At 36.2% G+C, this 15,220-nt stretch overlaps 1 protein-coding gene across 1 annotated transcript in view; it reads right to left on the minus strand.

Annotated features, from left to right (window-relative positions):
* NFXL1 (nuclear transcription factor, X-box binding like 1) overlaps positions 1-15,220 on the minus strand; it is a 72,091-nt gene that overhangs the window by 23,106 nt on the left and 33,765 nt on the right. The window contains exons 12-16 of the mRNA XM_031943380.1: positions 11,772-11,892; positions 11,080-11,239; positions 9,994-10,085; positions 2,403-2,424; positions 837-977 (exon numbers count right to left, since the gene is read on the minus strand). Coding sequence (XP_031799240.1) covers positions 837-977; positions 2,403-2,424; positions 9,994-10,085; positions 11,080-11,239; positions 11,772-11,892 — 536 coding nt within the window. The remainder of the gene's footprint in view (positions 1-836; positions 978-2,402; positions 2,425-9,993; positions 10,086-11,079; positions 11,240-11,771; positions 11,893-15,220) is intronic.

Genomic DNA, 15,220 nt, shown 5'->3' on the forward strand with positions numbered 1-15,220 from the left:
GAAGGAGAGCAATGATAAAACTATCACCAATAAAACCAAAGATCAAGAAAAAATTTTTCTATTATGCTTAACAATGATCACATTTTCTAAACCTAAAATTGGGAAATACGATCTGACAAAGATTATTCTTTTTGGAAATTGTCATTAAAAATGTATTTCTTTTTCTTGAAAGCAGGATTGTCCCAGAAAAACCTAGCTTACTCTAACTCTAGTAGAATCTTACAAACTTACTATTCTTATATGTACAGATTCTGGCTGACTACAGCCACCATATCTGCTATTAGCAAACCTAATACTGTTAATGACCATGATCTTCACTTACCTCCACCAGTCAGAGGATGTTTTTATCATAGTCATTGAGATGAAGAAACACTAGGACCAAAAGATAATACTAGTGCTCACTCTAGAATACAAGAGCCAAAACCAGAGTAAAATGGGACAGGGCTGAGGAGCAGAGAAATTAGAACTACAAAACTATCAAAAAAGACAAATATGATAAGGCCAAAAAAGGTGAGACCATCACATAAAAATAGACGACCCAAATTCCACACCAGTATCCTTGAAGAATCAAAGGAAATCTATTACATTGCACAAATTCTTTATGGAAAATTCATGTAAAGACATAGGATAAGAATAACTCTGAACAAGAATATATAAATGGTTTGCAATCTGTACTGGTGGAGTCTGTATCCACCATCAATGAAATATCACCGTGGCTCTACAGAAGTAACAATACTTTAAAATCCTAAATGTTAACACTAATGAAAGAGGTGACAAGATTCCCACTAAAATCCATTTTGTTCAACACGGTTACTTACAGAAAATAAGGATATTACCTTTTTTTCATCAGCACGGCCATTTATTTCAGTAACTTTATGACACTCTTTCATGCAGGTATGATTTTGACAATCTAGACTCCGTCCACAAAATCTCTTACAAGAATAAGGACCTACAGCATGACATGGCAGGGGACTGATCTAGAAAACATTCAAGAAAGTAAGAAAACATACATTTTAACACATTTTAGATATGATACTGTTGCAATGGTGACAACTAATTTGACAGTGATAAAATCAATTATTATCTACAATGAAATTTTAAAAGTTCTATTTCAGAATTAGCTCAGATTTCTTATGTTAGCAAGACCTAAAACATGATGGCAAGGAAAGTCCTTTCCTAGTGTGACTCCCCAGTAGGCTGTATTTTTCCATTTGCAATCACTTCTCCAAGAGATAGGGGATCTCTGCCTCCAGTGTTAGGAGCCTATTATCTCACATGAACATTTTCACAAATTCCTGAATTGCTTAGTCAAATTATGTTAAAAACCAGCTTATGAAGCACACAAAAACCCCACCATCATCACCCACTACTGGCATTTTGGTCAAAACATAAAATGCAAAAACAATTACCAAATCCATGGGAGAGACTGTTCTTCCAACAATTTTACTAATAAAGAAATGGATATTATTCTATGATTAAACTAGAAATAATAATTAGGTAATGGAGCTGCCTTTGTATTTTTACTCTGAACACAGGTAAACATTTGTGTGTGTGGTGTGTGTGTGTCTCTACCAGAATATTCTCCAGGATACTTGTAAAATAAGATAAATTTATAAAAATAGCTGAGATTACCATGTTTTAAATAGTTTCCCTTATCACCACCAAAACCAAATACTTCATTTAAAGAAAAATCATCTTAGGCTGAACATATCCTTTAAAAAAAAAAAAAAAAAAAACACATTCCTTCATAGAATTGCCCAAATGAATCTCAGCATTAACACTTAGATGACCTCTAAAAATATACTCTAGAATTTATGAACAATAAAGCATCCTCTTTAAAGTTCCTTAAAATGAATGCTGTGGCTAATGTCATGTTACAGAGCACTTTGCATGTCATGCAACATCTGTACTAGGTAGGTGCATTATGACAGATGAGGAAAGTGTAGCTGAGACAGTTCAAGGGACTTGGCCAAGGTCACAGCCAGTAAGACAGGATTTGAACTCTGGCCTGCTTGATTCCAATTCCAACACGATACCCAATGTACCACCACCACCATCTGCCAATAGTGACCTTAGGGCAGCCTTTGTAACTCTTTGTCTGTATAGTAAGAGCACAGAATAGGTGATATATAATCCCCAATAGCTCTAAATTTCTAGGTTTCTGCCAAAAGCCAAATGATTTAATTAAGGAAGAGCTAAACAACCACTGCATATTCTCTAGTCCACAATCTTTCCGGTAATTAAAAATACTTTGAAATTGTACAGTTAATTGAATCAAAAGACATGGATGTTGTATCATCTGTAAAATAATGTTTCAACTTTGTTTTTATTCTAGTACATAAAAAATACACACTGCAAGTTTCGTAATAATCACTTTTTAATAACCATTGCCTAGGACTCACCTCATGTTTCCCAAGACACTCTCTGTGAAGAAAAAAGAGAAAACAAAGATTAAATACTTGAGAAAGAAGTCCAAAGGAAAATAATATTGCTAAATAATGTCTTTTTAGTAACAATACACTGATTCAAGATGGCTCCAATCACTCCACAACCCCTATATGCACCAAAAAAAATTCTATTCTGAACACTTAAACCACAAAAATTGATGTGCCAATAAGTTATTAGCCTAAAAGATTTGCAAAAGAAAACATTAGTAAAGCAAAACAAAAACGTCCCAAGCTGCAGCAGAGGTTAAACAATAAATTTAAGTTTAGGATCCTTTCCCCCCCCCCCCCCTTTCTGTCCCTATTGTATGGTTAATTACATACAATAGGAATTCTATAATTACCAGATCATAAAAGCAACCCAAAAAAGAGCTGCATAGTCTTATCAGGGCAACTGAAAATTTATTAACAAATTGGCAACCTCTCTGTAGTTTTTACAGGATTTTAATTTTAAAAACATTCTGTGTATTACTAAAAGTCACCATTGCTTTCCGGCACATATAAAGTAACAGGCAAAGAAGCAATAGCCAGTTACAGAGATGACATCTTTGACTGTCCATTCAAAGAATAACCTTAAAATGGTAAGGAATGTAGGGCAGCAGATGACACAGTGGATAGAGCACCAGCCATGAAGTCAGGATCTCAGACACTTAACACTTCCTAGCTGTGTGACCCTAGGAAAGTTACTTAACCCCAATTGCCTCAGGGGAAAAAAGGAATACACGTTTAGAAATATTACACATTCATTATAAATGTCAAGCCTTAATAACAAAAAAAAAACAAAAAACAAAAAAAAAACACCAAAGTTCTCTGCTAGTTTAAATAGACCAGCAAATGCATTTGTCCTGCTGTCACTTGCCTATCATAACTAATCCCCCATGGAACTAATGTCTCTGGTCTAGTAGAAGCAATCAGACTAACAGTTAAGGAGACCTGGGTTCTAGTTGCACAACTCTTTAACTTTCACTTTTACTGACCTTGCAGGATTTCCTCATCTGCACAATGAGATGTTTGCACTAGGAAACTTTTAAAGTTCTATCCCAATTTTACTACTCTAGTCTAAAACTGTCTTTCTTTTCACCACTGGAAGACGAGAGAGAATTCTATTCTATTGGAATAGAAATATAAAATTATTTTTACTTGCATCAGAACCTACTAAAGTATTGTTAATTTGGAACATGAAAATTACTTTGTATAACTTACCTTGTTTTTTCAAGTACTGTGTTTTATACACTAAAAACTTATTCAGGTTACAAGTGCCATGTTTTCTATATTAACGTTTATTCAGATTACAAATTAACTTTTAAATATTTTTAATCCTTGCTATAAATACAGCTACAAGTTACTAAATCTTAAGCAATCCAACAATTCTTGCTTTTTGCCAGTTTATCCCAAGCAAGTACAAATCTAAGCACCTATAAATCACTAATGGCAGAAAGGGAGGATAATCCCAACATACTGTGCCCTGGTCAGTACTGAGAGCCACATGTTAAGATCAGTAGGATGGAAAGTGACTAGGAAAGTAACTGGGATGGTAAAGGGTTTTCTAAAATTCTTGCCATGAGAGAATAAAAGGAATTAGGGAGAGTCTGCCTGAACAAAAGACTCAGAATGGATATATCAGATGTCTTCAAGCATCTGAAAAGCTTTCCATCCTAGAAGGATGACATTTATTCAGTTCGGCTGCAGAGAGAATTTGGCTGAAGCAACCAAGAAGCAAATCCAGACCATCCAGACCAATTGAAACGATCCAAATTAACTGGTAAATAAAATGGACTGTCTGAGAAGGTTAGCGGGACTTCTCTCACTGAAGATCTTCAAATAAGAGGCCGAGTAAAAGCCTTCTGAAGTACTTCACAGGAAATTCTTTTTCATCAATGAATAATATGAGATGATCAATGAACACTATTCCCAACTGATATTCTCTGACTGTAGTTAAGATCATCTCACAAGGCAAAGGGACCTGTATGTGCATAAATGTTTGTGGCAGCCCTCTTTGTAGTGGCCAGAAATTGGAAACTGAGTGGATGCCCATCAATTGGAGAATGGCTGAATAAATTGTGGTATATGAATATTATGGAATATTATTGTTCTGTAAGAAATGACCAATAGGATGATTTCAGAAAGGCCTGGAGAGACTTACTGATGCTGAGTGAAACAAGGAGGGCCAGGAGATCATTATATACTTCAACAACAATATTATATGATGATCAATTCTGATGGACCTAGCCATCTTCAGCAATGAAAGGAACCAAATCAGTTCCCATGGAGCCGTAATTAACTGAACCAGCTACGCCCAGCAAAAGAATTCTGGGAGATGACTAAGAACCATTACATTGAATTCCCAATTCCTATATTTTTGCCTACCTATATTTTGAATTTCCTTCACAAGCTAATTGTACAATATTTCAGAGTCCAATTCTTTTTGTACAGCAAAATAACAGTTTGGTCATGTATACTTATTGTGTATCTAATTTATACTTTAATATATTTAACATCTATTGGTCATCCTGCCATCTAGGGGAAGGGATGGGGGGAAGGAGGGAAAAAATTGGAACAAAAGGTTTGGCAATTGTCAATGCTATAAAATTACCATACATATAACTTTAAATAAAAAGCTATTAAAAAAAAAAAAAAAAAAGATCATCCCACAAAAGTCAATTTAACCAGCGATGTAAGTGAAATACAGCATAGTTATAAGAATATATTATCCGAACTTCATTTCTATATTAAAACAATTTCTGCAGGAAAATGGGTTCATAGATCCAAACTGAGAAAATATTACAAACCCAGGAACTCCAGGGATCAGTGGCTCATTTCAAGACAAATCACAAGAACATCTCAAGGAGTGAGAACGGGGTTTCCTAAGCCAGTCGAAATCCTCGCATGGCTCCCTGTTCACACCCTCTTGGCTCCCTTTTCCAGAGCTACTATAAGGTAAGTCTGCCCTTTTTCTTTTCATTTCTTTCCTTCCTTGAACCACTATGACACAGAACATTCAGAGCTCCTCCTCCAAAGCTCTTCTCCCCCTAGGGAACTCCCCAGAAGGCCCTCCTGTGGAGAATCTTGGTCCCCTCTCTACTACACATCTATGATTTTCTGGACCTTGACAGCATGGAAACTTCCTCTCCCCCCACTCCTCCACTGTGGTTGTCTTTCTCCATTAGATTGTCTTTGAGGACATGAACAGTCTTTCTTTTGCCTATAACTGTATCCCCAATGCTACAGTGCCTGGCCCACACTAACTGCTTTAAAAATATTTGTGGCCGCCACATCTCCCTATCTATCCTTTATCTCTGATGCACTAAAAAACAATCAAAGGAAGCAGGCAAAACATAGAGGAACGGACTTCCTTTATGACTGTAGCTATACCTGGTTTTTCCCTTAGACTTTACCTCCTAAAACATGGGCAATATAAATGATGATCATGAGTTGTTCAATATGAGAAGCACTAAATTAATTTCCTTGACATTTCATAGGACCCTCTGCATTCTAAGCATTTTGTTACAGGAATTCTGGGATAGAATAGAATAGAATGCAGCTCCGGAGGGAATGGATAAAGCCTGAGGATATTTAGGGAAGGCAAGGCAGGAAAAGAGGGAGTCACCCACACGGGGAGCAAAAAGCTGATCTTTCCCATGCTATCTCCAATCCCACCACTGAAGACCCCCAGAGTGACCGGCCTAGAGCCAAATGAAATCCAGCAACCCAGATAAACTGGTGGGACCCAAGCAGCACAATCAACAGAAGCAAAGGGTAAAAGGGATAGTAATCCCCAGAAAAGTGACACTTTTGGACTAGAATTATGTGAAGGTAAAGCCAGGTTGGTAAATCAGGTTATTTAAATTGGTAAATGCTCTTGTGGCAGTTTCAGTATCATCTTCCCTTATGCCAAGATATAAAAAGCAATCATTTTCAGAAGAATAATGAAAAAAAAACCCCCCACAATATATTTAATGTAATTTGTATCAAATAATTTCATATAAGTTGAATAATAAACAAATCCCTCTAGGAGTAAATGGAAGTAAGTCTTCATTACCATATAAGTGGACTAATACAAATCTCCTTACACCCCAGCTAAGGAGAGCCCTTTTTCAATCTAGTTTTACAAACCCTGAGATACAAAACTGACCTTGGAATCAGGAGTCCAAAGTTCAAACCTGGCCTCAGACACAACATTAGCTGGTTGACCCTGGGCAAGTCACTTAACCCCAATCACCTTAGCAAAAAACAAATAAATCTTGGTAATACCAATACTGCTGCCAAACAAGTTTCCTTTTAAAAAATATTTAATATCAAACTTGAATTTCAAGGAATTTGTGTTACATGTAATGTGGCAACTAACCTTATTTATAATCTTCCATTAAGCACATTTAGAAGTGCCACATCTACTAGAAACTGAATAGTATCATTTATGTATCATCAATTTCTCACTGAAGCTTCTTAACATAGGATATATGTTCTGCAATTGATACTTCAGCTATCTCCAAACAGAAAAAGATAAGATGCTATTGAAACCAGAACAGTTTACAAGATAGTAAAACTGGTTCCCAATACATCTGCATTTGTATTGGCTGCATTTCCATTCACTAGAGAATCACATATAGATAAGGAAATCTTCTTTTAAAAAATAAATAACTCTGGAAAAAGTAAGATACCATTCATTCTCATATTATGGAGAATTCAGAGGAATGGTAATCTGATTAAATGAACAAATAGCTGAAGTCTGTTGCACTGAAGTAATAAACATGTCCTATGGCATAGAAGGGAAACCAACAATTTTGTTTCATGGTTACAATGTCATATCAAAGATCTTAAAGGCTTCAGGGGGTGCCAAGTAACTTAAGAATTACCAAAGTGACAGGACAGAGAAAAGGAATAGGGGAGGAAAGGGAAAAGAAAGAAAGGATATCAAAGATAAATTGAACTTCCCTGGAATTACCAATTTCAGGAATGATGTATCAAACTAGCATACCCAATATTTTAAGAACACAGGAAAGAATCTAGTCTTTGTATGAAGACCTATAATGAGGGAAAAATCTACTAAATCTCCTGAAGCAACCAACTGGCCTTTTGGATAGATCACAGGATTATCAATTTATAGTTGGAAGAGACTGAAAAAGTTTAGTTCAACTTCTTTTTTAAATGAGGAACTTGTCTAAGATCACAGATGAATTAAAAGTAGCACTCAAAAATTCAAATCTGGATCCTTTTAACTCCAAATCCAAATCTTTATATTGTACCAGTTTTTTCCTTACGCTGAAGCCAATTCTACATCTGCAACTTCTACCCACTCTTCTTCATGTCATCCTTCAAGCCAAGCAGAGCAAATTGCTATCTATTCCACATGACAGCCCTTAAAATGTGAATGCTGCCATGTCCATCCCCTTCTCCCTATCCCCAAAGTCTTCACTTTACTTCTTTCGGTTGCTTCTCACACAGACTGAGGTGTATGGGGCGCTCAGGAGGACCAGCACTTCTTGTGTGAGATCCTTTTCAGGGTGGCTCATCCACTTTTGACGTCCACCTGGTTCACCCAATGCTCACCTGTGGCTCCAACAAGCTGCAGCCCAAACACAGCAGCCTGGCCCCTAGAGGGCCACCTGGGCAGACAGGCTACACCAGGTTGAGGGTGACTGACAGATTTCAAACCCATCAGTGAGTCAGGACCCTCTGCCCCAAGCCCCTAAAGACCTCCCCCAGAGGAAGGGGCAGATGAGAACCATTTGCATAAAGGCAGCTGCAGCGAGTGCTATGCAGAACTTGGCCAGACACTAAAGTGTCTGCATCCCAAGCTACTGCCAGATGTCGGGACTGTGTCCTGTCACTGGACTCCATTAACTCTGGAAGACCAAGCCAGGACATCACCCCTGTCATTGGTCCTCTTGAAAATGAAAGACAAAACACAGCAACAGACAGGACAACTTTCGGGCCCTTCAGCATTCTAAATAATCACTTCTGGACACTCCAGATAACCAAGTCCTTCCCAAAATATGGTGACCAGACTTCACCAGTCCTATAAATGTGATCTGACGGAGGAAACTGAAGGGAGTAGGAGAGCAAGTGGTAAATTGTACTTACTGAGGCAGACCACATTAACTCCACCTGGTGACTCAATTGTGCAGCTGATCGACTGCCTTTCTATTCAATTGAATCTAGGCCAATTTAAATCTTGTGGGAACTTTCACACACTTGTGTGTGAAAACCTTCACGTGCTGCTCGAAGCTAGGCTTGTGCAGCCAGGGAGCTGGAGCCCCTCTACTCACTCACTCTCCCCCCTCCCCCGCCATGGCATCCCGGAGAGCTGCCCTGACCTGGGCATGAACTGAACACGGGTGAGACAGAGCTGCCCAAGTCACAGACCACTCTCCTCCTCCTGCGCCTTCTCACCTGCCCATTCTCCTGGGGCAGTCTTCCTGGGACGGGACAGAGGTTCCCCAAATCCCTGCTGGTCTGAGGGTCTATCAGTTACCCTGTCTGCCCAGAGTTTTGCAGGGCCTGGCCACTCCACATGCTACGGCTTTCTGGGAGTGACAAGGGCATGAAGAGAATGTTTTCAGATGATGAAGTCTATGCTTTCTCCAGTCACATGAAAAGTGCTCTCAATCATTACTGATTAGGGAAACGCAAACAAACAATTCTTCGGTGCTCAAGGCACTCACCCTGTCTAACAAGACAGAACAGAACAAGGACAAATGTTGGAGGGTACATGGGAAACTGGGACACCCACAGGCTATTGGCGCAGTAGAGGGCTGATCCATCCAGTCTGAAGAGCCCACAGGGCTATCAAACGATTCAACTTTCTGAACCTGGTGAGAGCAACAGTAAAGAACTAGAAATTCACGACAGCCCATTAACTGGGACATGGCTAAATAAGCTGTAGGATAGGAGCATGACGAGACACTATTGTGCTATAAGAAATGACAAACACGACACCGGCTGCATAGAGATCCTGAACTAAGGACCGCGTTTGTGCTAACCAGAAATAAGGATGAAAAACTGAAGTTGTTTTCTCACAGTTATATATCTCAAGCAACCCACTTCTCTTATCTGAAAACAGGCTCCATACTGACTGATCAGTTATTGTTTTCACATTTCTTTGATTGTGCACAGACAACTGGGGCTCCTCCTTTTTTGATTTCAGAAGCACCTGTGCACTCTCCCCCCCAAGTCCCTCATCTTTCATCCAAGTAGAAGCCAGAATACCTAATGTTGTATTTTTCTCTTTAATTAGCCATATTTGACAATTTTTAATAAAATCTGTCTCCCCCTATATTTGAGGTCTAATCCTAAATGAAGGAAGGGGCCTGGCCTTAATTTCTTAGGTAACTGGCATGAATCACTTAATAAACCAAAATGTTCAGAAACTCAAATATTTATTTCCTAAAATAAATAGTCATTTCATCTTTCACCTTCCACATGATGAGACAAAGTATAATTTTTACCTATCGCAATCTGAACAGATGACATTAGAAAGTTTGAATGGATTTTAATTCTCCTTTCATTCTAGTTCTTTCAAATACAGATTCCAAAATACTTTTATACTCACGTTGGAATAGGAACTTGACAGGGAGGACAAGGCAAAGCAATCTGAATATAGGCCGGTTCAGAAATTTGTTCCCAAGGACCTGCAAGCTGATGCTATAATAAACATAACAAATAGATTAATTTATTTTATATGTATTTAACTTCTGTGTACACATTCTGAGACACATAATTAAGTGCAAAATACCAAAAAATTTTTTTTTGTTTCTTCACTGTTTTTTCTATTATTTTGCCTATTCTTATATTTCTGTCCCTAATTTTGTTTTTAAGTAGAAAAGACATTTTACTTCTATCATGTTTTCAATTCTATCTTTTAAAGATTCACTGTATTTACTAATCAAAAAGACTATTTGTGGATTTTTTTTTCTTTTTTGATCAATGAAAGTTCATACTTTGCAGATAAAAAGAATTAAAATTAAAGGAAAATCTTTTACTTTTGCACCACAAGTTTGCTCTCTCATTCTTTGCTACTTCTAGCTCTCTCTCATCTTCCTTATGGCTGCTGCAATGAATTATGGCCAACTATAACTGCAAGCAAGCTCAAGAGCTGCTTGAGATTTCATTGCACCTTCCAATATTGACCTGGTCAGAGCTACAATCCTTTGCCCAAACTGAAATTGTGAAAAAAATTTCTGTAGAAATTTATTTATGACTCATGTAACTTTAGACACAATATTATTCTTTGGGAAATGGTGAGAAAAATCAATCTGAGGAAGATTCATGGGAGCAAAGGATCTGAGATTTGATTAGGCAAATGTGTTCGTTTTCTAATGGAAAAAAAAACAGACTAATGAAATGACTTGCCCAAAGTCATAAACATAGTAAGTGGCAAAACCTAGCTTTTTTATCTTCTGACTCCCACTGTACACTGATTGAAAATCAAGGTGTTTCAGGGGCCAAAAAAAAAAAAAAAAAAAGTGCTTTAACAAAGTCTATTTCTCCCAAATTTTTAAGAGCAAAGATTTAGAGTATGAGACAAGTTAAAATTAAATAACAATACTTCAAAGCAAAAGTATACTGGAGTGATTTTTAAATATTTTCCAAAGAGATATCAAATACAAATCAAAAACAATAAACATCTCCCTCTTACCGTGCCAGTTTGCTTTACTAATGCTTGATCATGGCATGGAGCAGGACACAAATGACCACATTTTCCCAGAACTTTTTGGCAAGGTTGATGACAGGGAGGACATGGGCCAAAATGACACCGATGTTTCTCTCGATTTGGATGATGGCAAGTTGAAGGTTGGCTAAATCAGAAAGTACCAACAAAGGTTTGTGGGAGTTTTTTTTAAACCTACTTAGATAATTCTATCAGAACTGAAATTACTCCCCCCCCCAAAAAAATACATAAAAGATGTCGTTAATTTTATAGGGACAAAGTTAAGAGTTAAAGAAATATGTTATCAATCTTTGCAGATAGTGATTTCAATGGTGTAGGGAAATCATGAGGGAAGAATTCTTCCTAAGAAGTACCTTCTTTACAACTTAATAATCTTAAAGTTGCAATCCTTAAGCACAAGCAAAAATTTCAAGAGGTTTGGTCACAAGGATGAAGCCAAAAGTCAAGATCAATAAACCACAAACACTTTTCTGTTTAATGATATGACTGGCATAACTTTTAATGCTTAAATAAAAATTAATTTTTATGTTTATAAATGTACAAATATTCCATACACATTCATATTTTGATAGGGAAGTAAAGATAAATTTCAAAGCGAAAAATCAATTGCTATTAAAATCTAAAACCATTATGGAAAACCTCTCTGGCGTCACACGAACCTACACAACTCTTTACATCTGGGCGGTTTGGTGGTGCGCTCTCTGCCACAAGGCACAGTCACCTTTGTATTACCACACTTGCACTTCACATCAACCGTTTCGGGACAGGGATAACAGCTACCTAAAAAACACAAAAGTTAATACACATTTTAAAGGAGAAAAATTGTTATGGACAATGACAACAAAAAAGTCCAAGTTAGAAAGGACCTAAGACAGACACAATAATGTTCTGCAGGTCAAGCGGTAAATTAATCCAACCGTTCTGGATTGAAATTATTCAAGAAAAGTGATCCAAACTGTCCTTACCCTTTGAGCCAGTGATCCCATTATTTTGCAAAACCCAAGGAAATTAAAACAGAAACAATGGTTAAATACATATTAACTATTCACCTTCTCTCCTCAATCTCTATAATCAAGCCCTAGAACTTGAGAAACAAACAAAATTGTTCTTTCTGCAGGGACGAATGCTCTCTTAACTGCCCTATCTAATGGTCTTTTTCTGTCTTCATCCTTTTTTAGTTCTCTGCACTGTTATTCCTTCTCTTCCCCTTAATACTCTCTTCTCTCTTTTCTTAGGGTCCCCTCTTCACAGGCACTCTATCTCTCCGATCATCTCTCTCAATTTTTCTTGCTGGATAAAGATCCAGATCACACTCACTAATCATGAGAGTTCCACAAGTTTCTGTTCTGAGCCTTCATCTCTCCTATATTATTTCAACTTGGTGAGCTCATCAGCTCTCATGGATTCAATTATCACTCTTAGTTGATGATCCTCCAACTTCTTAAAAAGATTCTTCCCTTATGACTTTCCTATACCATTGAAATCACCATTTACAAATATTAATATCACATTCTTTAACTTCTGAACTTTATCCCTATAATGTTTACAACAACTTTTAAGGATTTGGGGGGGATAATTTCAACTCTCAAATGGATTTCTAAAACTGCTAAAAAGAAACCTTCAGAAGTATGCTATGCTCTAATCAAAATTACATAGCTTTCCTTGAAGAAAGGAAAGGAGAAATTCTCCTATCTTAAGTCTCTTACCTTCTTTAAAATAAAGCTGTTGTTTTTGCTTGTTTATTTTTTATAGAATTCTTAAGTGGTTCTATCTTCTAGCTTTCAACTCTCTCCTCCCTTTTTCCTTCTATCTCACAAGATTCTAGCCAGAAAATCTCAATTTTTGATATCAAGCAAAAAAGAAGGTCTGGGTTACACTATGACCAAGCTACTCAAAACATCCCCATATATCTAGTTTTAATAGTCAGCTTGGCATAGAGCTTTCAATAAAGTAATATTTTACTGTAGCTTTTTTTTTTAAATTATGACAAACATTAACCAAATTTGTCCTTAAAATTAACACCAGGGTTGGCTAGCCAATTTTACCACACATGTTAGTTAACATTTAAAGACTGCCTACTGTTTCCAACAGAAAGCGAAAAAAAATCCAAATATCTTTGGCAATCAGGTACCATTAAATATGAAATAAATCACTCTGGGGGAAGAGGAATACAAAATTACCATTTTAAAGCTAGAAAACCAACACCAGAAATTATTAAATTAACAATATTTTATAATATATATATATATATATATATATATATATATAGTAAACACCTCTGACTTTAAAACAACTATCAATTTAAATCTGTATGACTGACATAGAAACAGAAAAAAGCCAACAAAACCACAACCTGAGGAAAAGCCAATATGTGTTATGCAAATTACTGAAACTTTGCTTTGGGTATTTTAAAGATGGATTATTATACCAATTCAAGCCTCCCTGACCCAGATAGCAGCTAATTTCATTTTCTGATTTCCCATACAAGAACAAATAGTTTTATCTTAACCTTTCTGAAGATTGACAAAAAAATTACAAATAAAACCTCAGCACTGATAATTTTAAGTTAGATCCCATTCAACACTTTTTACCAATTTCAGTGTTGAATAGATAAATTCAATACTTATCTAGAACCAATAGAAACTTATCAAATATAACCTTTTCTTTATCCCAGGCCCTTGAATTAAACAATCATTTTGTCCAAGCTCTAATTTATACAAACAGTAAATGCACTGAATTGATTTAACAGACTAGGTTGGGAGATTTGAAAAGAAGGGGAAAAATTTAAATGGATTATCACTTTTACCTGACAGTTATTAATCAATATAAGAAGTCCTTTATAATACATAAACTCAAGACGCAGTCTGGACGCAGTTCACAATGAGAAGGCCTAATATATGCCAATACAATTTCTTTTACCATGCAAGGAATCATATTTTGCTTAGAGCCTAGTGGGCTATAGAAAAACTTGTAAAATTGAAGCATTTTGTCTTTGGTGTCACAGATCATGTAGGACAATCTAGACCCAGAAAACTGTGAATTCCACATATTTTACTCCTTAAAGAGCAAATGTCAACAATAAAGTTAAATGTTATCTGTTAAAAGGGGCCCCAAACCAACCTTTCAGAAGTAAGATTATTTACTTGGCCTAATAAAAGGTATTTAAATAGAAAATATCCCAAAGTGTCTTCAAAAGAACAACAAGTAACATAGGAAAAAGTGCTCCAAAACAAAGAACTGAAAATAACCACCACCACCAAAAATCTGAGATTTCATCTTACATCCAGCAAATTGGAAAAGATGTCCAGTACTAGGTATATACATCAAGGAAAGCTATACAAAAGAATATACAAAAATAAAGGTCCCCTATGTACCAAAATATTTACAGTAGCACTTTTTTTTTTGTAATTTTGTAATTTTGACAGGAAAGTAAGACAAATTTCAAGATGAAAAATCAAATGCTATTAAAAACAAACCATTATGGAAAACCTCTCTGGCATCACATGAACCTACACAACAAATTACATGAAATAAATGCAGAAAAATGGAAAAGAAGAAGGCCTACTAGTACTAGATTGCAAACCAAATAAAATATACAAAGTTATAATCATCCAAAACAATTTGGGAAAGAAAATGAGCAGTTAATCACTGGAAAATATTGGTTAAACAATCTACAAGAACAAATGAGCTCAGTAGTCTAATGTTTAATAAAACCAAAGATCCCACCTTCTAGGGCAAGAATTCTCTATTCAGTAAAACATGCTGAGAAAACTGGAATTACTCTGATAGAAACTAGGTATAGATTAACATCTCACACAGTATATAGTAAGAGAATCTCCAAGTGAGCATATGATTTAGATATAATGGGTGATATTATGAACAAATTATAGGAGAATGGAAGAAATTCCCAGCCAAAGATGTAGACAAGGAATAACATCTTGACCAAAGAGAAAGATGAAGGTTGACAGCAAATAAAATGGATAATTTGATTAGATTAAATTTTTAAAGTTTTGCACCAATAAACCAAAGGAAAGAAATATTTGGAGCAAGTTTCCATAATAAAAATATCATTTCTAAGATATAAAGAGAACTGAGAAAAATTTATAGA

The sequence above is a fragment of the Sarcophilus harrisii genome, chromosome 6 (assembly GCF_902635505.1).
Source record: "Sarcophilus harrisii chromosome 6, mSarHar1.11, whole genome shotgun sequence".
Classification (NCBI taxonomy): domain Eukaryota; kingdom Metazoa; phylum Chordata; class Mammalia; order Dasyuromorphia; family Dasyuridae; genus Sarcophilus; species Sarcophilus harrisii.